This window comes from Ciconia boyciana, chromosome 4 (genome assembly GCF_034638445.1).
Source record: "Ciconia boyciana chromosome 4, ASM3463844v1, whole genome shotgun sequence".
NCBI lineage: Eukaryota > Metazoa > Chordata > Aves > Ciconiiformes > Ciconiidae > Ciconia > Ciconia boyciana.
The window spans coordinates 13739510-13766210 of NC_132937.1; the positions used below are offsets into that span (position 1 = coordinate 13739510).

Genomic DNA, 26701 nt, shown 5'->3' on the forward strand with positions numbered 1-26701 from the left:
ACTATCCTGCCTTGCCAGTCTATCCATCATTTTTGCTTTGTCAAGACTAGCAGTAGCTGTAAGTGAATTATGAACTTGAATGTGATTGATTTTTTTTCCCTCATATGCCACTGAAGAGGTAAATTGTAGTAGTTATTAAACTGGATTAGTTTTGAACTGCTATAATGAAGCATTATCTCATTTTTAATTCCTTGAGCTTTCTTCTGCCAAAGATGATTAAATACAAATATATTTTTACCTTTTGCAAAATCACCATAAGAGTTCCCAGTAACCCCCTTATTTAAAAAACATTACTGCCAAAAAAATGCATTATTTGAGTAAAATCTGCTGCCAGGATAAAGAAATATAGATTTATCATCTACCTGAGTTTAAATTAAAGCCTTAAAAGAGTCAGGATATAGGAAGCCCAGTCTTTAAACCATGAGAATAATAAGAAATCTGATTACAAGAAGTTATTTTGAAACAATTAAATTCAAAACTATTTTTAAAACTACCTCTTCGAAAATAAGTCATTAAATAAATAGTTTAAGCTGATACTGATTAAATTTAAGGAAGACCATCTCTAAACAAAAAGGCTTTCTATAGTACAACTGCCCTGTCCCCAAATCATTAGCATTAAAAAGGGAAGACTACTTAAATTATCTCCTGCACAGCACAGTATACTAGTCAAGCATACCAAAACATATTACTGTGCAATAAGTAGAATTGCTGACTTGAAGTTCATCATAATTAGTAGACCATAGGCAAGTATATTACTTTTGTAGTATTTTGAGACAATGCATGAAGTTGTGTGAATTTTTTTCCTCTTAAAAGATAAGTTTTCATAAAAGCTGTATAGAAGTTTAATAGTTGGAACAGAACACTCATTTATAGTGTTTGCTAGAGAAGTTTGCCATGTTTGTTTACAAATGTAATAAATCAGGAAGCAGAAATGAAGTAGTGATAGAAAGCTAAGGAAAGTAAATTTAGTTATTTAGTTCTCAATTAGAAGAACCGGATCCTAAAACCAGAGCCTGTCAGAAGACAGTGATTTCTTGGGTTTAGGCTTCCTCTAGAAACTAAAAACTTCACCTGGAAACTAAACAAAAAAAGCAAACAAAACAAAACACCACCACACCAAAAAACAACCACAAAACCCCAACCCACTGCTTTAAAACATGGTTGGTTTTGTTGTATACTTAGTTCACAGTTTTGAGCTTCTTTACCTTTGCAACTAGCAACCTCCTGGTGAAATGTACATATTATTTATCACTCATACTGCTGGACAGAAAAATTACAAAAGAATCACGATATTAAGCAATAACTCAAGACATGCTATCTGTACCTGTGATTTTTGTTAACCATTGTAGCTTACCTGCATTACACCTCGCTCATTACTGAGTGTCCGAAGTTCATCTGAATGTGCCACACACATCTCATGCAAGGCTGCCAGATAACGAGATAAGTCAGTTCTAGAGTGCTCTGTAGTGTCTGGAAGCTCAGGAACATTCTTTAACAAAAATTATGAGAGCAGACTTAGAATGGTGAGTAGCCAGGCATATAAGAAATTAAATTACAGTTCTACAGACCTGCCAACAGCTGTTTAGATATTGCAAGCAAGTACTGCAATGTTTTTCTTCACAATTAAGTCTTCTGTCCATGTTATCTAATACAAATTATATATTTCCTCCTATCCACAAGCATCTATTTTATGAAGACATTTTAATTATGGTTACACATTTCACATGGAGAGATTACTAAATATACAGCAATTCCTATTCCTACTAGGAGGGTTCTACTAAAAGGTTTGATGTTGCTATGCTACCTCTGAGCAGGCCAGAAAGATACTGAGAAAAGAGATTCATATTATATCCTCCCCCCAAATGAGGGGGATCCATCCATTAGGTGGGTTTTTTTTAAATTTAAATCAGACAATAACAGCAGCAAAAATGGACACCAACCCCCCCCCCCAAACTATCAAGTCCGTAAATCCACTAATAAAATAATGTAATTAAACCAGTAGATTAATCAGTTATTTTAAAACCCAACAGTTTTTTGAGTCCTCATGCATAATCTGCCATTTAAAGAAAAAAACAGTATATCATAATATGCAGAAGTTGCCATTTAACCAGAAAAAGGTGACATATGGCAATCCACCTGAATGACATACTTCAAAACACTCATTCTTATAGATTATCAAAATAGTCTGAGATGTCTTCTAGGTCATTTTTAATGGATCAATTCAGGAAGCTAGGCACATTTCTTTCATCTTCATTTTTAAAACAAATTATTGGTTTAAACACATATATATATATACACACACACATAAATGAACTCCTAACTCTTGTTATAGCTATCATACAGAAAACAGTAACAGTTTCAAAGTGAACTGCAATTATTATTTTCTTTTAAACTACAATATCTAGAATTCATGCAGACACACATCTGGTAATGTATAACTAAAATGGAACATAACATTTTTTAAAACTTCAATTTTTTCAATCTCGGATCAAAACCATATGTCAAATTACACATAAGAATTTTTTGGTTTAAAATATTTTTTTAAAAGATTGGTATTTTTGGCCAAAAACCCTAATCCTCGGGGAGAAGCTCAAATAGATCTCATGTCTACAGCAGTACTAAATGAATAAAATCTTTCTAACAGGACATTTGATTGGTTTTAATTCTGTGCGACAGGCCAGCAATCTGCAGTTCCTAAACAAGCATAAGAAAAATTTTTCAGTAGCAAGCATTCAAAATTGTGTGGAAGCTGATGCATTTTTGAGCTAGTTAACAAGAACTGTAAAGAATTTTAATTTACAATGTTGCTATACAACTTCCAATATTTTTTTTTTAAACCACTTACCCCAAGTTCATCTAAGAACATGATCATGCGATGTTTGTTACTCTTGATGAATGGATTTACCCCCTCCATATATGGCTCCTAGTAATTTTTAAAAGTATTTATTAGAACAAATCAATACCAATTTAATAGTCATATCTGAAGTGAACACATTGTAATGAGAGACAAATGACACTGCAAAACACAAATGTGTCATCTGGAGTGATTTTATTTTTTCAAGTGAATTTATAATGACTGGTGTACAACCAGTCAAAAGTTTACACTTTTTTGTATTCCAGATGGATTCTGAAATTGATTACATATGCATTGTGACATGAAATTTTACATTTCTGAAATATTGAAGATGGATTTCTTTTTTTCATTGCAGCTATGTAATGGAGAAAACACTTTCAGAGGTAACATCAGGACATAAGTGCCCTCCTCCTTGTTCTTTCGTTAATGCTTACATTCCAAGTTGTGAGTGTCAGACAAATGGCTTTATAATGGCAGCCTGAACTCTCTTTCTTTCATTATGCTTAAGTCAACAGATTTTTATTGTTCAACCATGTTGCGACTTGGGAACCAGAACAGACCAATTGTTGCTGGCGTTCTTTTAGTGATGCAACAGAAATTTTAATAAAAGCTGAGGCTTTTTAGTGCAACTTGTAAAACTGATTTACAAAATTATGTCAAGCAATATGAAAATGAGTACAAATAAAAGGGATGTTTCAAAATGCTGTACCAACAGAAAACACCAGTCTAAGGAATAAGTAGAGGAAAAGTGTGTGTGTGTAGGGGGGGAGCCAGAGGTTGGTAGTTGTTCATTTGTTTCAGAATTAAAATACTCTGTTATCCAGGCTGGAAGTTTAGTCCTAATTGGTCTCAATTTGAAAGTGAATTATTACATATAGTATATAAAAGAACATGGATGTGGAATGTATTTCAAGGTTCTGTACAGAGACATGCCAATATTACTGAAAGATGTCTCCCCACTTTGACATCAAATAATCAATGGAAATGCAAAAAGGCTCCCATCATCTACTTAAGGCAGATGATACATCCTTCTTGAATGGATTATTTCTATTCACAGATTTCTACTCTAGCATTTCTCAGTTGTCTTTTTGATATGGATATTCCTAAAGAAAATTTACCCATTTTACCATCACATAGATGTTTTTCTTTGTGGAGGGATGGCTGCCTGCCTCTCCTCTCCCACTTTTCCAACTCCAACACCCATCTAGTTGACCAAGGGAAGCCAGCAGATGAGGTGGTTTTGGATTTTAGCAAAGCTTTTGATACTGTCTCTCACAGTATCCTTCTGGATAAAATGTCCAGCACACAGCTAGACAAGTCCATACTACGTTGGGTGAGCAATTGGCTGATGGGTCGGGCTCAAAGAGTTATAGTAAATGGAGTTACATCAGGCTGGTGGCCAGTCACCAGTGGGGTTCCCCAGGGCTCAATTTTAGGACCAGTGCTCTTTAATGTTTTTATAAATGATCTGGACGCAGGAGTCGAATGTACATTAAGTAAGTTTGCTGACAATACTAAACTAGGAGGAGCTGTGGACTCCCTCGAGGGTAGAGAGGCCTTACAGAGAGATCTGGATAGGCTAGAGAGCTGGGCAATCACCAACTGTATGAAATTTAACAAGAGCAAGAGCCAGATTCTCCACCTGGGACAGGGCAATCCTGGTTATACGTACAAATTGGGGGACATAAGAGGCTGGAGAGCAGCCCCGTGGAAAGAGATCTGGGGGTTTGGGTTGATGGCAAGTTGACTATGAGTCAACAGTGTGCCCTGGCAGCCAAAAGGGCCAACCGGGTCCTGGGGTGCATCAAGCACAGCACAGCTAGCCGTTTGAGGGAGGTGATTGTCCCACTCTGCACTGCACTGGTGCGGCCCCACCTCAAGTACTGTGTACAGTTTTGGGCGCCTCAATATAAGAAGGACATCAAACTATTAGCGTGTGTCCAGAGGAGGGAGACCAAGATGGTGAAAGGCCTTGAGGGCAAGACTTATGAGGAGCAGCTGAGGTCACTTGGCTTGTTCAGCTTGGAGAAGAGAAGGTTGAGGGGTGACCTCATCACAGTCTACAACTTCCTCAAGGGGGGCAGCGGAGGGGGAGGTGCTGATCTCCTCTCTCTGGTGACCAGTGATAGGACACAAGGAAATGGAATGAAGCTGCGTCAGGGAAAGTTCAGATTGGACATTAGGAAAAGGTTCTTCACTGAGAGGGTGGTCGGTCACTGGAACAGGCTCCCCAGGGAAGTGGTCATGGCACCAAGCCTGTCAGAGCTCAAGGAGAGTCTGGATGATGCTCTTAGTCATATGGTTTAGCTTTAGGTAGTCCTGTGAGGAGCAGTGAGTTGGACTTGATGATCCTTATGGGTCCCTTCCAACTTGAGATATTCTATGATTCTATGAATACTAGAGTATGACTGCCACCCTTTTGGTCATTGACAGACAGAAAAAACAGTCCACATACTTCCATTGTTGTCTTTGGAACAAATGTCTGAGTTTATCTGTTCTCATAGCATGAAAATATGGTTGCATCACTCTTTATAATACCTACTAGTATGGTCATTGGTTCATCAATTATTTTAACAGGTCACTGCTGCTGTTCATACTACTAGATTCAAAATCTTCATGGTATGTACCAAATCATTCACATAAGTTTCTAGATGACTCATTCTCAAATGATTGACTCCTCTTTCCAGTTCAGCCAGACTTTATGCTACTGCTCTAGTTTAAATCAATACCCTGTTTAGCTCCAACTGAAGAGGACAGAAGAAACTGCAGGAACAAGGCCTCCTTGCTGATGAAGACACCCAAGTCACACATCAGGATTTGCACAAGAAAACAGCAACAGATTTTTGTCTGTATTAAACAGGAACATTGAAGTGTATTGGAAATGCAGTTCTAGTCTGTTCTGTGTAAAATTATATTCACCTTAGCTCCAAATTCAACCAGATTTGCTAAATTCTGCACAGACTTGGCAACCAGCGTCAGCGTTCTTGCAGCAGTAGGGGAAGGAGAATCTGATAGGAATACAAAGTAGAGAGTTACTGGCCATTTCATTTAAAACTTCCAGTAGTCACATGAAAGGTAAGCTCTTCTACAATTTGTTATTTATCATGGAATTAAATACTTTGAACGCTGTAACAGAAATGCATGTGGAAAATATCTAATGATCAAGTAAACTTTTGTCATTTTAGTAATTATGTCCACAAAAAAATTAATATGCATATCTGACTTTCTATACTAGTTGCTTACAGAACAAAGTAAGCAAAACAGTATTTCTCAGAAGCCTAAGGTTAACAAAAGTTTTATGAATTAAATGAAAAGCCTTTTCACAAAAATCAAACAGCTCTGTTAAAAGGAAGATTATTTGTTGTTAGAATCTAATTAATTAAGTTTACCCTGTTCCTTATTTGCATATACCCATATAAGTAGGGTTGCATTGTTATGCAAATTATACTTTAAATTACGAGTACCAGGAAAATAGACTAAACATTGCATGCAATGATGGCTTGTATTTCCATGAAAGTATAGCTATTTACTGCACAAATCAAATGCTAGAAACTCCTGGTACAATCACTTGTTGGAAAAAGTTGTTTTAACTGACTTCAGGTGAAGAGAATTGATTAAAGAAGTGTATTCTTTTAAAAAAATCAACTAAGAAGGTTGAAACAAAGGACTTAACTTTTTCAGTAAAGATTTTGAGAACAGTTGTTGAGGTGACAGGATAGGCACATTGCTGCTAAAACTGAACTCTATCTATACACCCAGCCTTCAGAATATTTCCCCTCCCCGCCCCATTACAGCAAGGAAGTATGTTAGAAGCTTTGCTCCAAAAGAAAAAGAGCCCCCTTCCTTTTTTTTTTTTTTTTAACAGCTCTAACAACCCTATAGAGAGTCCGTAAATTTACCTTAGCGAAAGTGAAGAATATTATCTGAACTTCTAAACAGGACTAACACTTACAGACAACCTTAAAAGGGATTACACAAATTTCTGGATAACAACTCCATTTATAGCTAAAGACACAGTGGTCTCAATGCAGTCCCCAAGTTAGAAAATATGTAACTCACAAATCTGAAGATGATAAAAATACTAAAAAAAGGATCACCATATACGAGGCCATGGTTCCTAAATGCTTTCCCCAAAGTGTGTATGAAAATGATTAAAGGGAGAAAGGAACTTTTGGACTGACTCAGGCCTTCTCATTTAGTATAGCTTAAAGAGAGAGGACAGAAAACTTGCTATGTTGTCTGAAAAGCTGCCTATAAAGGTGAAAAAGGAAAAGTTTTTTTCCCCAAAGGGTTTCTGACACAAGTAATTTCTGATTTCTTCCTATTTCCAAATCAGCATTTTACAGGTAAAATTGAGATGGTGTTAGGGAGGGAAGGAGGAAAAACAATGGCTAGTGCAAACCAAATGCCCTCTAGGTTGGGATGATCTTTGCCAAAAAAAAAAAAAGAAAAAAGGAGGGGGGGATGACAACACAAAGATCAAGTATAACATATGGAAATTTTTTAAAACTACGGAACTCAGATGTCCCAATATTTTAGCACTACAGTTTTCCCACCAGTAGTTTATGCATTTCCTTTCTTCCTCCCACAAGGATGTATTGGGTTTGCATGACAAGGTTTTGGTAGCTGGGGGGCTACAGGGGTGGCTTCTGTGAGAAGCTGCTAGAAGCTTCCCCCATGTCTGACAGAGCCAATGCCAGCCAGCTCCAAGATGGACCCACTTCTAGCCAAGGCTGAGACAATCAGCGACACTGGTAGCACCCCTGTGATAACATATTTGAGAAGGGGAAAAAAAAACCTGCTGCAGAAGAGCAGCCGGAGGAGAGGAGTGAGAATGTGTGAGAGAAACAACTCTGCAGACACCAAGGTCACTGAAGAAGGAGGGGGAGGAGGTGCTCCAGGTGTCAGAGCAGAGATTCCCCTGCAGCCCATGGTGAAGACCATGGTGAAGCAGGCTGTCCCCCTGCAACCCATGGAGGTCCACAGTGGAGCAGATATCCACCCTGAAGCCCATGGAGGACCCCAGGCCGGAGAAGGTGGATGCACCCAAAGGAGACTGTGACCCCGTGGAGAGCCTGCACTGGAGCAGGCTCCTGGCAGGACCTGTGAACCCGTGGAGAGAGGAGCCCACACGGGAGCAGGTTTGCTGGCAGGACTTGTGACCCTGTAGGGGACCCATGCTGGAGCAGTCTGTTCCTGAAGGACTGCACCCCATGGAAAGGACCCACGCTGGAGCAGTTTGTGGAGGACTGTCTCTTGTGGGAGGGACCCCATGCTGGAGCAGGGGAAGAGTGTAAGAAGTCCTCCCCTTGCGGAGGAAGGAGCAGCAGAGGCAACATGTGATGAACTGACCGCAATCCCCGTTCCCCATCCCTCTGCGCCGCTCGGGGGGGGGAGGAGGTAGAGAAAATCGGGAGTGAAGTTGAGCTTGGGAAGAAGGGAGGGGTGGGGGGAAGGTGTTTTAAGATTTAGTTTTTATTTCTCATTACCCTACTCTTATTTAATTTATTACCAATCAAATCAATTTCCCCAAGTTGAGTCTGTTTTGCCCATGACGGTAATTGGTGAGTGATCTCTCCCTATCCTTATCTCGACCCATGAGCCTTTTGTTATATTTTCTCTCCCCTGTCCAGCTGAGGAGGGGGAGTGATAGAGCGGCTTTGGTGAGCACCTGGCATCCAGCCAGGGTCAACCCACCACAAAGGAATACAGCAAAACTTAAAACCTGAAATCTCATCAACACAGCCTTATGTCTAGAACAACAGTAACACACATACTAGTTGTCGCATCTGTAAGACCTCAACTACATCTGTAAGTTAAAATGCTCAGAAACATTTCTAGGTGCTTAAGCCAACTGCCATGGAATAATCCATGCCCTCACCGTTAAACTTCACAACAAAGCCCCATGCCAACTGTGTCAGATGTGGTCCCTGATGCATGCCAAAACCCAAATCACACCTAAGAACTGTTTAGGAGAATGCTATCTGATATCAGCCAGAACTGTGCTACAGATCAGTATAGCAATTTCACAATCCTGTTCTAGCAAACAGGAATAGTCCCTGTCACTGTTTTATTTACTGATAGAGATGCACTCTACAAAGAGAGCATCAAAAAACAGGGTAACGCTTTTGTACTGGGCCTGGCTAGGACAGAGTTAATTTTCTTCATAGCAGCTCATATGGTGCTGTTTTAAATTTTTGACCAAAACAGTACTGATAACACACTAATGTTATAACTTTTGCTGAACAATGTTTACACAGCATCAAAGCTGCCTCTGTTTCTCACTCTGCCTCCCCAGTGAACAGATTGGGGGTGCGCAATAGGCTGGGAGGGGACACAACTGGGCAGATGACCCGAACTAACCAAAGAGATATTCCATAACATATAACGTCATGCTCAGCAATAAAAGGGAAAAGAGGGGGTTTTATGGGTGTTAGCCATCTTTTGCTCAGGAACTGGCTGGTCATTGGTCTACCCATGGGAGGTGGTGTGATTGCCTTTGCGTCACTTGTCTTGTTTTGTTCCATTTATCCTTCACTTATTAAACAATTATTTAATTTTTGTTTGTTTGTTTGTTTTATCTTGACCCCCAAAGTTTTCTTGATTTTATTCTTCCTTTCCTCTTCCCCCGTCCCACTGAGGGTGAGGAGGGAAGTGAGCAAGTGACTGTGTAGTGCTTATCTGCCCACCGGGGTTAACCCACAACAATTTTCTTTATGAAACACTTTTCTTTAACATTAACTTTTTTTTTTTTTTTACTTTAAAACAAGACATTGGGAATAAACACCATCTAACCTTTGAGGGTGAAAACTGTATGCTGGCTGCCTTAGGGAGAAAGTCAATCAATTGATACGGATAACATGACTTCACACACAGTATTCAAAAGACTTCATATTTTGCTAAATTAGGCACTAAAGTAAGTTCATGCCTATTACTACATAAAGTATGAGTTCAGCCTGAAGCATAGTCACCTGAGATGATATTAAACATCCTTGGGTTCAGGATAGCAGGACAAATCAGTCGAAGAAAAACAAAGCCACTGAAATGGAAAAAAAATGTATTTTGTTCAATAATAAAGTTAAGGAATTAATGTAAAATTATGTAGTCTTTAAGCATTTAAGTTAGTGTGGAAATCTTTTTGAGATAGATGACAAACAACCAGCCTGTGCTCCGTGAATATGTTTGTTAATCAAGAATGTCTTGTTATGATTTCAACTATGATAAAAACTGAAATAAAACCAGGCATATTGATTTCCCAATTAAGGTGAACCTCTGAAAACCTCTGGTTTTCCCAGGTGAACCACCTGGGAAAAGCTTAACTGTAAAGCCATACTGAAGCCTGTAGTCTAAGACCACACTGGCTTTAAAAAGGAGGAGCACTTCGTCTCCTGCCTCCCACAAGTGTTCCGCTGTCTACTACAGCAAGTAATTCATCCTGCAGCCACTTGCTTCCCCAAGCCAACATAAGGAGAGCAAGAGTGCACAGTCAGAATGGAACCTCTCTTTTGGCAGCAACATGGCCTTAGTTCAGCTTGAACTGATCCATATCCTGATAACAGTACACTATTATCCTAGAAGGATCAGCTACTTTCCTCACAGAAGTAATTGCTGCCACCCAGACAATCTAGAAAGCTAGGGAAAAGCACTCAGTTTGACTGCAGAACTAGGAACTTATTAAACAGAAACCCAAAATAGCCTTCAGTTTAGCATGAGAAAAATCTAACTTTCTGTTGACAGCTGAAGTAAAAAATATCCATCTCAGGTTAACCATAATTCTGGAAGACTGCTATAAAATGAAGTGACATATGGACCAACTAAAGCAATCTAACTCACCTCTCATTTTGTTCAGAGTGCGTGGACGCTACCAGCAGACTGCTTTTTCACTACAGCAATACCAAAACCTGACCACTTACAAAAGAATGGAAATGGACCTTGCACTACCTTGCTTGTTAAGTATACAGTGATGGCACTGTCCATTATTAATTGGAAGTGACACATGTAACAGTGAGGTTAACACACCTTTCATGTGTCCAAGACACTTGAATTCCAATATATACTGTTATAGAAGTTTCCTATTTCTCCAAGAACCATGGATTATGGGGTGACAAAACACTCCTGGCCCAGTGTGAAACAAAAATATTTTCTATGACATGAACTTAAAGCTATGAGGAAGTAAATAATTTTGAAGTCATGGCACATACACCAATTTGTCTTTTAGATGGCCTATAGTTGAAGACAACTGGGGTAATGGACCTTGCAGATACAGAAGATTTGGTGCTTCTTACACTGGTCAAGCTGTCTAAATTAAGAATGAGTCAATACCTACGCATGGGCTTTTACAACCAGACAGAAATGGCAGCACTTTCTGAATGATATAGAAGGGAAGCTACTCAGACACTTAAAAACTATCCACCTGTCTCTGAATGTGTAATCATTCTTGGACCAAAACCAGTGCAATAAAATATAATATTCTTCACTGGAGGCTGCGAAAAACCTGTACTCTAGAGACAAGTCACAAGTATCCACTTATGAAGGCTAAGATGATGAGAGAAAGGGACCCAATATTTATAGTATCCAGCAGAGACCCCAGGAAAATTCTGAATGTCAGCTGTATCCACTTAAGGAAAGCCACATGGCTCTCTCTGGAGATGGGGAGGAACAGAGAGAGACATGGTATTTGCTTCTAAGCTCTACACCCTTGCAATAGGCTAGCCCCAACACCTCTGATAAGAGCAGCTTCAATTTGAAGGCAAAACCCCTGCAGAACACTGTTGGCAGGCATTTTATTGAAGATTTTTCTTCAAAAAAATCTTTAGTCACTATGTTACAAACACTAAATTATAGGGAAATAAGCATGTAAGGTACTGTACTAATTACACTAACATTTACTGAAACTCTGGGGAAGGAAGGGCTCCCATGTCTTCATTTCTGTCTCCAGCCAAAGTGATAAACAAGAGCCAATGACAAATCATCTGGAAGACTCTGTTCAGTGGGAGATTAACCTCAGCAAATCATATCAGTGCCAGATACTAGTCTACCAGCAAGCTAGGCTTGCAAAAAAACGTAAAGCAAATGTAGAAGAGATGTGGCTCTGATACCCTTAAAACCCCAGTATCATTTAGAACAACAGTGTCAAGACCTCATTTTTGTCAAAGATTTTTTTGTCCTGCACTGACAACTGATAGTGTTAAAGGAAGAACTATTTACTCAATTGATTTATGAATGCAGACTGGAGCTTTTGTACTCAGTGCCAGTTCAGAGGAGCCAGGTTCAGTAGCCTGCAACATTTTTACAAAGGCTCTGGAATGTTTCAACATGATTGGGCTGGAGCAGAGAAATGAAACAAAACTGGGACAGCATAGAAGTACGTATTTTCAGAAATGAACACTGTGTGTTGATTCTGAGTGATCAGCACTGGGAGTCTTCACTGATGCAGAGAACTATATATTCCAATGCAGACAGTACCTCAGTGAAATCTAATGACAGTCCAATCACTTTTCTGAGAAGGTATTAGTTTCCTTAACATGTTATGTCTGCATTTTAAAGAACATTCATCTTAGCGTGTGTAAGATTTTTCCAATAATTAACACACATTACATAGGAGTCCCTGGATAAGGCATGGTCCTCCCAGATGGCATATGACAGGAACATCATCTTCAGAGGTCACTGCTCTCTAGAGGTATCACAAAAGTTAACTATCACTTTGAGAGAACTTTTTCTCTTTCCCAACATGAAAAAGGAAATAAATATTTTAGATTAGTTTGTAAAACTTAAAAAAAATACAAGTAAATTCAAAGTTAAAGCTATTAAGTATAGCTATACTGACCTCTATACTACACCTCTAGCAAGGCTCTAACAGCATGACTAAGAATCTAGCAAGCTCTCAATCCTTAATTGGGATATCATGCCCCAGTACCATAATGATCTTAAATATTCTTGTAACCTATATAAGTACTATAAAGTTTTGGCACTAAAAGAAAAAATAGATAAACACACTGAAGTATGACAGTAATAAGACGTTAAAAGATTATTGTCGGCATAGAATAAAGTGACAAGTAACTTACCTAACAACTCTTGTTCTCATTGTGGTATTAGCTGGCCACTTGTTTTGAACAGACTTCTGCAAGCATCCATAAATATATCTCAACGTCCTGTAAAAATAACAGCTAATTAATCATTTCATTAAAAAACTTCACTGAATAAAAAAAGCTGGTCAGAAAGGATCTAGTCCAACCTCCTGCTTAATGCAGAACTATTATCAATGCTAGGTTTATAATTCAGACATAAGCTTTAAATTAATTTAAATTCTGCTATGACAGTCCATTTACAAATGGCAAAGAAAGTCCTCGACTAATACACTATTCTATTTGTGCAGGTAAAATTCTGATTATTCACATGTGCATTAAATGTTTTATACTTTTTTTTTTCCTATTTCTTAGGTAGTGTTTCCTTTTAAAAAATGAAAAAAAAAAAAGATGGTTTGGTGGCTTTTTTTCTTTTTTTTTTTTTCCACTTTTTAACTGAATGAATAACAATTTGTGTATCCATAAATACAGATTAGGTATTTAAAAGTAGTTAAGCAATAGTCCTCTCCTATCAAAGAATAGGAGCAATCTGGTGTATTTCAGAAAACGTTAAGAGATGCACCATATACTTAAAAGAATTAAGCTTTTAATGCTAACCTTGCCATCACTGACACAAAAGAAACTTCTGTGCTATTCTACCATTCTGTGGTGGGTTGACCCCAGCCAGCAGTTAAGCCCCCACACAGTCACTTGCTTACTCCCCCTCAGCAGGATAGGGGAGAGAATCGGAAGAGTAAAAGCAAGAAAAACTCATGGGCCAACATAAAGACAGTTTAATAGGTGAAGTGAAGCTGCACATGCAAGCAAAGCGAAATAAGGAATTCATTCACTACTTCCCATCGGCAGGCAGATGTCCAGCCACTTCCAGGAAAGCAGGGCCTCATCATGCATAACAGTTATTTGGGAAGACAAATGCCATCACTCTGCACATCCCCCCTTCCTCCTCCTTTCTCCCAGCTTTTATTGCTGAGCATGACATCATATGGTATGGAATATCCCTTTGGTCAGTTGGGGTCAGCTGTCCTGGTTGCGTGCCCTCCCAACCTCTTGCGCACCCCCCCAGCCTACTCTTTTTTTTTTTTTTTGGGAGGTGGGGGAACAGCAGGCAGCAGCTGAGTGACAAAAAGAAGGACAAAAAAAGGAAACCTCCACAGTGTGCAAATACTGCTCAGCGGTAGCCAAAATACCGGTATGTTGTCAATGCTGTTTTAGTCACAAAACCAAACCACAGCACCATACCAGCTACTATGAAGAAAATTAACTCCATCGCAGCCAGACCCAGTACACAATGCAAAATTCAGCATTTTGTTTACATTAAAAGCTAATGATAAAAAAGTGAAAGAAAACCGTTAGCACTACGCACTTTTTATTCAATGGTTTCAATCTAAACAAGTTATTTTAGCTTTTTTTAAAAAAGGAAAAGAATAACCTGTGCATTTCCCTGACAAACAGAAGTAATCACAGCAGGGTGTCATTCTACTACCACCCATTTGTATTTTTAATGCTGTTAATAATTCCATCTCTTTTTCAGAGTAGGAGAACTGGAAAGAATTGGTAACCAACTTAAATATATACAACTGTCTGCTAACTAGTACTGTCCTCTACCTCTTTGTAGAGATAATATATTGATATTTTAATTTTCTTCTTCTTTCCCTGACCCCTTGGATCTAGTAGCTTCTCCCTCAAAGAAAAGCACATGTGCTAGCCAAAAGCTTTTGTGCTGTATTGGGTTTGTGTGGCAAGGTTTTGGTAGCTGGGGGGCTACAGGGGTGGCTTCTGTGAGAAGCTGCTAGAAGCTTCCCCCATGTCTGACAGAGCCAATGCCAGCCAGCTCCAAGATGGACCCACTTCTAGCCAAGGCTGAGACAATCAGCGACACTGGTAGCGCCTCTAACATATAACATATTTAACATATTTAAAATCTGCTGCACAACAGCAGCCAGAAGAGAGGAGTGAGAACATGTGAGAGAAACAACTCTGCAGATGCCAAGGTCAGTGAAGAAGGAGGGGGAGGAGGTGCTCCAGGTGTCAGAGCAGAGATTCCCCTGCAGCCCATGGTGAAGACCATGGTGAAGCAGGCTGTCCCCCTGCAACCCATGGAGGTCCACAGTGGAGCAGATATCCACCCTGAAGCCTGTGGAGGACCCCAGGCCAGAGCAGGTGGATGCACCCAAAGGAGACTGTGACCCCGTGGAGTGCCCGCACTGGAGCAGGCTCCTGGCAGGACCTGTGAACCCGTGGAGAGAGGAGCCCACACTGGAGCAGGTTTGCTGGCAGGACTTGTGACCCCGCAGGGGACCCATGCTGGAGCAGTTTGTGAAGAACTGCACCCCATGGAAAGGACCCACGCTGGAGCAGTTTGTGGAGGACTGTCTCTTGTGGGAGGGACCCCACGCTGCAGCAGGGGAAGAGTGTGAGGAGGAAGAAGCAGCAGAGACAATGCATGATGAACTGACCGCAACCCCCATTCCCCGTCCCCCTGCACCACTCGGGTGGAGGAGGTAGAGAAGCCAGGAGTGAAGTTGAGCCTGGGAAGAAGGGAGGGGTGGGGGGAAGGTGTTTTAAGATTTGGGTTTCTCATTATCCTACTCTGATTTTGATTAGCAATAAATTAAATTAATTTCCCTGAGTCGAGTCTGTTTTGCCTGTGATGGTAACTGGTGAGTGATCTCTCCCTGTCCTTATCTTGACCCACGAGTTTTTCGTTATATTTTCTTTCCTCTGTCCTGTTGATGGAGGGGGAGTGATAGAGCGGCTTGGTGGGCACCTGGCATCCAGCCAAGGTCAACCCACCACATGTGCAAAAAGCACAATTCATTCAAGTGTTATTTTTTTTTCTCTCTACATATAAGAGCTCTAAAGAACTTAGTCTTAGGACTGATTAGTAGAAGATAAACCAATAAGAACACCATTTTATGGTGCAATGTAAATCACACAAACAGGATTTTTCAAGTACAAATTTGAAAAGAAGAATGCAAACTTACGGAGGCAGTATCTCTGCAGCCATGAATATTTTCTCCACCAGTTCTGAAAGTATACTGAGTAGATGTGCCAAATTAGTGTTTACATCTTCATTTTTTTCTAATTTTGAGGGATTTAACTAAAACCAAAAGGGAAAAAGATTAAGTTTCTTCTCTTGAATAGAACTACATATATAATTTGATAATATTACACACTAAATACTATTTCAAAATAAATTAAATATTCTCCTGGTGTACAAATCTCAGACTTTTACAGAACTTACAAATCTGCTTCAAGGGCTAGCCAGGAAACAAATGTGAAAAAGCAGTGTTTTTAAGTTCTAGTGCACTATGCTTTTAACAGCACAGACGTTTAACACTATCCATAACTACCCATCTTTTTTAAACTACATATATTTTCATATCTTTTAATCCAGTCTTCTGAGAACACCCCCCCCCCTTCCATAATTAAGTTCAAGTGAAACAGAAGTTAGGAGGGTCGTTTTAGAAAGAAATATAGGATCTAACACAAGCAGTTAATGTAAGAGAGTTTTAAAATGAAACTAAATTCAGACATTGACTTCTAGTATATCTGGAGCTTACCACAAGTTATTTAGGGTAGGCCACTCAGTAACTGCTACAAAAGAACCTACAATTGCTAAAGAATAAATACATAATTTAAAGAAATTTGAGTTAAAAAACTTATTTAAAAGTGATGCTATGAACATTGTTCAAGCTAACATTTAAAAAAACCCCTCATAATCAGTTCAGTTCCAGTATTGAAATAATTTCTGAAGGATTAATAAATGCTTCCAAAGCAAACAACCAGTAGATCATAATTTCAACAAATCAAAATTTTACAAAAACATAGTTCAAGGTATCACCTCACAGGACTGCTTGCTCTCCATTATCTTTAATATACTGTCTTTCAGTGCATGGTGAACAAAACGTGTTGCTGTGGCTTTCATATATTGCTCCATAAGTGTACTTGCTAAAGTGGTGGCACGAAACAAAGTAGTAGCTTCATCTGAAAAAAAAATAAAGTGAAAAGCTGGGAAAAGGAGACAACAAAAAGCAGAGGAAAAAATATGCTGTGTTCACGGTTTGATATATGATGTAATTAAGGGAGGAGATAGAAACGAAGACATGGGGGCCCTTCCCTCCCCAGAGTTTCAGTAAACGTTAGTGTACTTAGTACAGTACCTTCCATACTTATTTCCCTGTCATTTAGTGTTCGTAACAATAGTGACTCAAGCTTTTCATGAAGAAAAATCTTCAATAAAATGCCAGCCAACAGTGTTCTATCCTGTCCACAAACATGTGATAAGGCATAAACTACATGCATCTCTTTCTGGAGTATGAGCTGAAAGAAAACCAGAATAATGTTCAGAAACATTAACAGTGACATAACAGTCACTACAAATACTAATTAGCGATGTCTGTCAGTGTTATTGAAATCTCTCTCAAACAACAGAGAAAGTCAATTTTGACAGAAAAAAATGAGGAAATAAACTTAATACCTCTTTAAACTCACTGTACTCCTCTTCTGGCATGATCTTCTCCATAGAATATCGTGCTCGAACACGCAAAGATCCTGGCTCAATACCCTTCAGTGGTATATGGGAACTGAGTTGAAACCACTCATCTGTTGCATGTCCTTTCTGTAATCGGCTTAATTGGCAACGCATAAACACTTTAGGAAAAAAGCATTGTTAAGTAGGTTATCTCCAGCAAAACGGTGCTATTACTGAATAAAAAAAAGTTTGTTTTCAGCACGTCATCTTGTTTCAGCAAGAGTATTAATAAAAACGATCAAAATTTGTGCCATCAAATATACTGACAGATTATCTCTTAGATGGTTTAACAGACTCCTGAAAACTGAAGCTGAAATATAAAGCATACTGTAAATAATGTATACACACAGATATTAACAGTTTTCTTTTTAACATCCAAATAGGGGAAAAAGCTCCCTTCTCCCCCAGCTACCTAGCAAACCCAGGCAGCAATCAGAAAATTAAAACAGGTAAAGTGATTAGAATTCACTGTCCTCTTTTGAAGCCTTGGGCTCGTACCTCCATCAGGTCTGCTCTTGAACCACTTTGTTACTATTTTTAGTATTTATTATTAGCATTACTACATCTTTCCCAAATGTTGCCAGATGTATTTCTTTAATACTTAGGAACTCCCAGGTTAAGGCTGTAACAGTTTATGCAAACCATATAAAAAAGCATTCCCAGACAGCCTACTGCCCAAATAAAGACAAAAGTCAACCAAGAATAACAAAATCATTAATTCACTTTTTTGTGGTGTTGGTACCTTAAAATTACTAAGCAATGACCTGCGCCAGCCTATTCAACCATAATTGAAAGTATGGTCTGACAGCTGACTAGTAAGCTGCAGCACTCAGACCACTGACCATTCCAAAATACGCACATGCCCTCCTGAACTGAGTTACTTCACACAGAAAGGGCCCAGATGCTTGCAGAGACACCATTCTACCTATAATATACCCACAAAGTTCCAAGAGGAGATACACAGTTTCAGTTTCACATTTAGCCTGTCAGACTGTCTGGAACTTCCAAGCAAACACCCTTTTTCTGCAACTCTCGATGAAATCTACTTTTAATCAAGTCCCTCACATTTAAACAAAACAAACCAAAACAACCCTGCCCAAAAAACCAAAACACAATCAAAAACACCATCACACACTTGTTTTTCACTTTTTTACAAAGCCTATGAACAGTTCTATCAGACTTTCCACTGCCCCAATTCAGCAATATGTTGGGACATCATTTGCAAAATCAGATAATGGAACAGAATAACATCACATTTCTAATACACACTTCATATTTCATATTCTTTGGAGTTGATGAACTGATAAGGTAACACATTCAAGTCAGTCAAGTAGTGGGTAAACCAATTTGTCCTGGTTTCGGCTGGGATAGAGTTAATTTTCTTCCTAGTAGCTAATATAGTGCTGTGTTTTGGATTTTAGTGTGAGAATAATGTTGATAACACACTGATGTTTTAGTTGTTGCTAAGTAATGTTTACACTGGTCAAGGACTTTTCAGCTTCCCATGCTCTGCCAGGTGCACAAGAAATGGGAGGGGGCACAGCCAGGATAGTTGATCCAAACTGGCCAAAGGGCTATTCCATACCATATGATGTCATGCCCAGTATATAAACTGGGGGGAGCTGGCTGGGGGGGGACAGCGATCACTGCTTGGAGACTGGCTGGGCATCAGTCGGCAGGTGGTGAGCAGTTGCATCACTTGGGTTTTTTTGTTGTGTCCCCCCCCCCCCGGGTTTTGTTCCTCTCTCTCTCTCTCTCTCTCTCTCTCTCGTTATTTTCCTTTTCATTACAATTTATTATTATTCTTTTATTTCAATTATTAAACTGTTCTTATCTCAGCCCACGAGTTTTCTTACTTGTGCTTTTCCGATTCTCTCCCCCATCCCACCAGGAGGGGGGAGGGTGAGCGAGTGTCTGCGTGGTGCTTAGTTGCCGACTGGGGTTAAATCACGACACAATTCATCATCATCTGCTACTTATCACAAGTGTGGATTGGACTGTCTTTAGACCAGATAATCAATTGACTTTCCCAAAATATTTCTTCTGAGCAATGCTCTCATGTCCTCAGTGAGCAACGTGCTTCCTTCTTGTTTTGCTTGCGCATATAAGGCATATATCTCACTGACAAGAACAGTGAGATACAGGATTCAGAATAATCTGATGATTTAATTTTTCCCATGGTTATATAGTAGCACTTCCTAGCAATAATATAAATACTATAATCTTGCTTTGATCTTAAAAGATTGAAACAGAAATATCAATATATGGACTGCAGAATACTTGTTATCGTAATTTATATTCAAAGACTTTAAAGGAATACTTTCTGCTACTTAGCAATGTATATTGAACTATCAGGCTATGTTCAATATGAGACTGCCATTAGTTGAGAATTTAAGGATGTTTACATTTTTCAGTCTAGCACATTATGATAGAATAACAAATATACAGAAAAAAATCAATAGTTGATCCCTTCTCTGCAAGCACAGTTAAGAACTATATACAACAATCTTGATCCAAGATTATTTTACATGATGAACATTAGCACAAAAATGTAAGACTGAGGTTTCTTAATGGTTTATTTGCAAATAAGGCTTAAGGATTAATATTTAGTAACAAGCTTATATTTTGAGGATTAAAAATTATAGCCTGGAAATCAAAATTAAAAGTGGTTCAAACTTATGTTTTCCTCAGAATGGAAATCACAGAATCGTATAGGTTGGAAAAGACCTTTAAGATCATCGAGGCCAACCATAAACCTAACACTACCAAGACCACCACTATACCATGTCCCTAAGCACCTCATCCAAACGTCTTTTAAATACCTCCAGGGATGGCGACTCAACCACTTCCCTGGGCAGCCTGTTCCAATGCTTGATAACCCTTTCAGTGAAGTAAAATTTCCTAATATCCAGGCTAAACCTCCCCTGGTGCAACTTGAGGCCATTTCCTCTTGTCCTATCGCTTGTTACTTGGGAGAAGAGACCGACCCCCACCTCTCTACAACCTCCTTTCAGGTAGTTGCAGAGAGCAATAAGGTCTCCCCTCAGCCTCCTTTTCTTCAGACTAAACAACCCCAGTTCCCTCAGCCACTCCTCATAAGACTTCTGCTCTAGACCCTTCACCAGCTTCTCTGCCCTTCTCTGGACACACTCCAGCACCTCAATGTCTCTCTTGTAGCGAGGGGCCCAAAAGTGAACACAGTATTCGAGGTGCGGCCTCACCAGTGCCGAGTACAGGGGCACGATCACTTCCCTAGTCCTGCTGGCCACACTATTTTTTATACAAGCCAGGATGCTGTTGGCTTTCTTGGCCACCTGGGCACACTGCTGGCTCATATTCAGGTGGCTGTCGACCAACACCCCCAGGTCCTTTTCCGCCGGGCAGCTTTCCAGCCACTCTTCCCCAAGCCTGTAGTGTTGCATGGGGTTGTTGTGGCCCAAGTGCAGGACCCTGCACTTAGCCTTGTTGAACCTCATACAATTGGCCCCAGCCCATCGATCCAGCCTGTCCAGGTCCTGACAGGACCTGGACTTAACTGAACTTAAGTTAACTGAACTTAAGTTCAGTTAAACTTAAATGAACTTAAGTTTACAGTAAACTTAAATGAACTTAAGTTTACAGTGAAGCCTTTGTTGAACCCAACAAGAACCAACCAAAAGCATCCACTCCCTCAAAAAAAATCCCTAAAAAATTTACAGTTACTGATTCAAAATAAAAGCCTATCTAAATGTTGACAAAGAAGTAATTGCTCAGTACGTGGACATACTAATCCTGGCTTTCCCACCCACAGCTCACTGACATGTTAGCACAATCCATTTACAAGGCAGTGAGGAGCTTTTAAGGACTGGAACCTCTTACACTTTGTTCTTCAAGGAAGGGGCTGTCAACATCTTATGTTTGGTACCTAGTGTTGATAGACAGTATGTTGTTACTACCATTAACAAGTGCCTGATAGGCTCCATAGTTTCTCCCCCTTGTCCAAAGTCCACCCATGTCTATGTGAGTGTTTACTACATACTTTGCACTTAATGTGTTTAGTGCATATTTCCTGGAGAGTATGGGAGGGAAGGAGCCAAGTCTATAACCTGCCATAGTAGGCTTACATCCCCGTGCCACAGAAGTGATAAATGTGTAGCACAATGACATTTTTTTCCTCCAGCTGCATATTCTCAAATACCAACTTCAAAAACAAGCCGTGGCACTACTGCAAATACAAACTGCCTGAAAGGAGAGACAGAGGCAATGTGTGCTCACGGCCCAGAAAGCCAATCATATCCTGGGCTGCATCAAAAGAAGCATGGCCAGCAGGTCGAGGGAGGTGATTCTGCCCCTCTACTCCGCTCTTGTGAGACCCCCACCTCAAGTACTGTCTTCAGCTCTGGGGCCCCCAGCATAAAGAAAGACATGGACATGCTCAAGCGGGTCCAGAGGAGGGCCACAAAGATGGTCAGGGGGCTGAACACCTCTCCTATGAGGACAGGCTGAGAGAGTTGGGGTTGCTTAGCCTAGAGAAGAGAAGGCTCTGGGGAGACCTTATAGCAGCCTTCCAGTAATTAAAGGGGGCCTACAGGAAAGATGGGGAGGGACTCTTTATCAGGGAGTGTACTGATAGGACAAGGGGTAATGGTTTTAAACTGAAAGAGGGTAGGTTTAGGTTGGATATAAGAAAGAATATTTTTACAATGAGGGTGATGAGACGCTGGAACAGGTTACCCAGAGAAGTTGTGGATGCCCCATCACTGCAAGTGTTCAAGGTCAGGTTGGACAGGGCTTTGAGCAACCTGATCTAGTGGAAGGTATCCCTGCCCATGGCAGGGGGGTTGGAACCAGATGATCTTTAAGGTCCCTTCCAACCCAAACCATTCTATGATTTTACTCTATGGACTTGACTGCATGAGGTGACTGCCTCGAGTATAAAAATGTTTTCTTTTTCAACATGAATTAATCTGAAATTAACCACCTATCCTGGTGCACAACCAAACTAGAACTTCCACTCCAGCTGAACCCTGTGGAACTGCCCTGAGACATTTAACGATTTAACTGTCTGATCAAATTTGAGCATCCCAATTTTCAACAGCAACAGATGAAATCTAACAATATATTCCAGAGGTTTTGGTTTTGTTTTTTTTTCTTTTTCCAAGCCATATTTATATATTTATTTGAATAAATTTTTAACAAACTGTTAGAGAAACAAAGAAAACAAGTAGAATTGATGCTAAAGTGTTTAGTATAATTTCTGAATATTTGTAATACCTTTTAAAAGCAAAAATACAAAAAGAATAATGGAATGAATACTCATAATAGGCAAATTTCAAAGTGAAAGACTTGAGAACTAAAGAAATATATTTAAATACTTGTATTGGGTCTGGCTGGGATGGAGTTAACTTTCCCCATAGCAGCCCTCAGAGTGCTGTGCTCTGTATTTGTAGCTAGAACCATGCTGATAACACACCAATGTTTTGGCTGCTGCTGAGCAGTGCTCACACAGCATCAAGGCTGGCTCTTCAACCCCACTCCTCAAAGGCCAGCAGGCTGGGGGTGGGCAAGATCTTGGGAGGGGACATAGCCAGGACAGCTGACCCCAACTGACCAGAGAGATATTCCATACCATATGATGTCATGGCTCAGCAATAAAAGCTAAGAGAAAGGAGGACGGGGGGGCATTCGTTATTAAGGCATTTGTCTTGTGAAGCTACCGCTATGCACACTGAGGCCCTACTTCCCAGGAAGTGGCTGGACATCACTTGCTGATGGGAAGTAGAGAATAAATCTTTTTGTTTTCCTTTGCTTCTGCGTGCAGCCTTTGCTTTTCTTTATTAAACTGCCTTTATCTCGACCCACGAGTTTTTCATCTTATTTTCTCCCCCTGTCCCACTGAGGAGGGGGAGTGAGAGAGCAGCTTGGTGGGCACCTGGCGGCCAGCCAAGGTCAACCCACCACAAATACTAAAAAAAAATAGCCCTCATACTTGTATCATTTTGGTATTTAGTTTTGTGTGTTACAATGGAAGAAAAAGCAGTGAAACCAATACAAGATTTTTGGGCCCTCAATCTGCTTTATATGACAGGAAAAACAAGCAGGAACGTTGACTTAATGGGTTAGCTGAGAAGATGAGCCTCACATTACTCCCACTTCAGAGCAATCCACATTTAATAACTGTGGCTACAAAGGAGAAACGTTCAGAAATGTAACCAACCCATTTTCTTGCTTTTGGAGAGGTTAAGGGTTTAGGCAACACAGCATACAGGCAAGTTGGATAAGGTCTCTTTTAGCTCAGTTTCCCCCCCCATATACTTCAAATATTTAATAGGGATGGGGATGTAGGCAGAGATGCTTGTTAATTCAAGTTGATATGGTCTAATCCTTATACCAAAATGAAAGGACTGTTAGGTTATGCTCTAAAAGTTTACCTAACCATAATCAAGAAACATTGCCAATCCTCTTGACCTAGATAAGGAAACAATCTATAACCTTCCACCAGTTGGATACATCTAAAGGTAGCACAGTCTCCTTAATCTGGACAGAGAGAAGGAAACTACAAAAACAGTTTAAAAAAAGTTACCAAAATATTCCATTCATGAACTATCCTTTGAAAGGTTCTTTTATTAACCAAAGCTTTGGCCCAGATAAAGAATTTTCTAGCTCAAATGAATAGAAGAACTGTGCAAGAACAAGGTCACAACTGCAATTAGAAAGTCCTTTTGTCTGTCAAATGAAATACATCTCTTTTCCTTCTGCTATGCAGAAACTTTTCTAGTCAGAGGAAAGGGCAAGAGTTTTGAAATTGAATTAGGTTCTGCAAGAGCATTCAGTCTTAGAAGTAATTCTTCTACTTTGGTCAAGGTTTCCCTACAAATCTCTTCTCTGAGAGGAAAAAAAAGAGAAATAAATTGACACTGAAGCAAACATAACAGGCCAGTAACACAATACATGCAAACAAAACCAACGGCATCAGATTATAAATACTGTGCCAGGCTTTGGGACAGGTCTGAACACAACAGAAAAGTACTTAGAACAAATCTTGGGCGGGGTGGTGTCTGCACTGCAGGCAACACAGAGGAGGCAAAGGGCTGAAGTTACAAGACAAGTATGATGGGAAACAAAATACCTTGAAAGCCAAAAAACCACATTATGTGTCTCAGAATCCAGGTGTGGGTTTTTTTGGGGAGGTTTTTTGTTTGTTTGTTTGTGGATTTTTTGGAAAGCTGATAAGTCTTACCATATTGCTAGTAGTTTGCTGGAATAGAAAAACAGAAACAAAACAGCTGAAGAAGCTGTGTACATAACAGGAGGAAAGTAAATTCTTGGGAACACAGATGAGAGAGAATGGGGGGGGAAGAACAGGATGACACAGGACTGGGGCAAATTTTGTTCTATGGACTGTGAAGATGGATTTTTATTTATTTATTTTTAAGTGAGGAAAGTACTACCTTTCCTTCCTCTTTCTCACTGGAAGCAACAAAAAACCTGAAAAGGACAAAAGAAATTCCACACAGTTGGGCTTAAAACAGATTAAAGAAATTAACTTAGTGGAAGATAACATTTTATGGAGCAGATTAATTCTGACAGCTTCTCTTTCCTCCTTTTTTTTTTTTTGTAAACATGGTCACAGTATAACATAATAGGTATACTGGAAAAGAGCTAGAAAAGCTATCAGATACACAGGATTGGATTACTGTGCATTTTACTACTAAAAACCATGCAGGTTCTTATTGTAAAAACATTAATGTAGAGTCAGTAACAGACATCCAAAACATACCGATACAGCTGTATGGTAATCACAGAATATACTTAATTCTCTTGTGACAATGTTTGACAAGAATAATGAAAATTGTATCCATTGTTGCAATATATATGCATCTTTTACAGAAAAATACTTACATATATCTGGATCTTTACTTTTCTTGGTTTTGTTACTAAGACTTATCTCAAATCTATTAATATCAGATGAAAGATCACTAGGGGAAAAGACAGAAAGCCTCAATTAATATTATACTTAGTCAACATTTAAACTTATTCTAAAGTTATTTCAATCCTGAGTTCTCATGATCAGCCAAAGACAATTATATTAACAAAGATACTTAGATGCATACATAAAATTCTACTCATGCATTCGTGGCTGAAAGGTGGCTGCTATATAACCATGCATACAGTATATTTTTAAAAAGCATATGGAAAACAGTACAGCATAAAGAATCTTAAATGCAATGCAACTTTCAAGTGAAATTCAGTAATTCAATAAGATTAAGACTTACTCAAAGACAAATTCTTCTGACCATACAGGGTTCTGCCCTTCCCTGATATGTGTTTTTGCTACCTGGACACTGTTCAGGTAGATGTTACAATACGGATTAGTAAAATGTTTTACTGGGAGCGTATGAGCTTCTTCTACATGCAAAATAAGACTGCTGACCTAAAGAAAATACACAAAATTTATTTCTTTTTTTTAAAAAAAGAAAGAATGGAATTCCCCCCCATATGAAGGCTTAATGTTAAGGTATAAATATTAAATACAAAATATAATTTCCTAATACAGCAGGGAACAGGAATAATGGAACAAGATTTTAAGAGGCACCAGTGACAAATTAAGAGCAACTCAAATAACTTGAAAATAAACCTCCAGCGCCATAGTTTTAACTCATCTTATTTTTTACTTTTAAAACCATCACTACAAGACATTAAGATTTGCAAGTACTAACTTTTCTATGCATAGAAAATTCTACTGAAGTCAAAGACTTGTATCTTGAGTAAGAGCCATGGACAACTCCAAACACAATGCTGTATTTGGTGCTTTCCTAACAGATTAGGCTCAATATGAGTCAGCAGTCTGCCCTGGCAGCCAAGAGGGCAAACCACATCCTGGGGTGCATTAAACACAGCATAACCAGCTGGTCAAGAGAGGTGATTATCCCTCTGTATTTAGCAGTGGTGTGGCCTCACCTTGAGTATTGTGTGCAGTCTTGGGCCCCACAATTTAAGAAGGATGTGAAGGTCCTTGAATGCATCCAGAGGAGGGCAACAAAGCTGGTGAAAGGGCTGGAAGGCATGTCCTATGAGGAGCAGCTGAGGACTTTGGGCTTGTCTAGTTTGGAGAAAAGGAGGCTGAGGGGCGACCTCATTGCTCTCTACAGCTTCCTGAGGAGGGGAAGTGGAGAGGGAGGTGCTGATCTCTTCTCCCTGGTATCCAGTGACAGGACACGTGGGAATGGCTCAAAGCTGCATCAGGGG

General features: G+C 39.6%; 1 protein-coding gene across 2 annotated transcripts in view; it reads right to left on the reverse strand.

The window, feature by feature from the left end:
- Positions 1 to 26701, reverse strand: part of LOC140651140 (ras GTPase-activating protein 1-like) — a 110313-nt gene that overhangs the window by 23895 nt on the left and 59717 nt on the right. For both annotated transcript variants that reach the window (XM_072860276.1, XM_072860275.1), the window contains exons 14-24: positions 25729 to 25886; positions 25355 to 25431; positions 17420 to 17592; positions 17103 to 17262; positions 16784 to 16926; positions 15924 to 16039; positions 12919 to 13005; positions 9826 to 9893; positions 5774 to 5862; positions 2846 to 2923; positions 1355 to 1489 (exon numbers count right to left, since the gene is read on the reverse strand). In XM_072860276.1, coding sequence (XP_072716377.1) covers positions 1355 to 1489; positions 2846 to 2923; positions 5774 to 5862; positions 9826 to 9893; positions 12919 to 13005; positions 15924 to 16039; positions 16784 to 16926; positions 17103 to 17262; positions 17420 to 17592; positions 25355 to 25431; positions 25729 to 25886 — 1284 coding nt within the window. The remainder of the gene's footprint in view (positions 1 to 1354; positions 1490 to 2845; positions 2924 to 5773; positions 5863 to 9825; positions 9894 to 12918; positions 13006 to 15923; positions 16040 to 16783; positions 16927 to 17102; positions 17263 to 17419; positions 17593 to 25354; positions 25432 to 25728; positions 25887 to 26701) is intronic.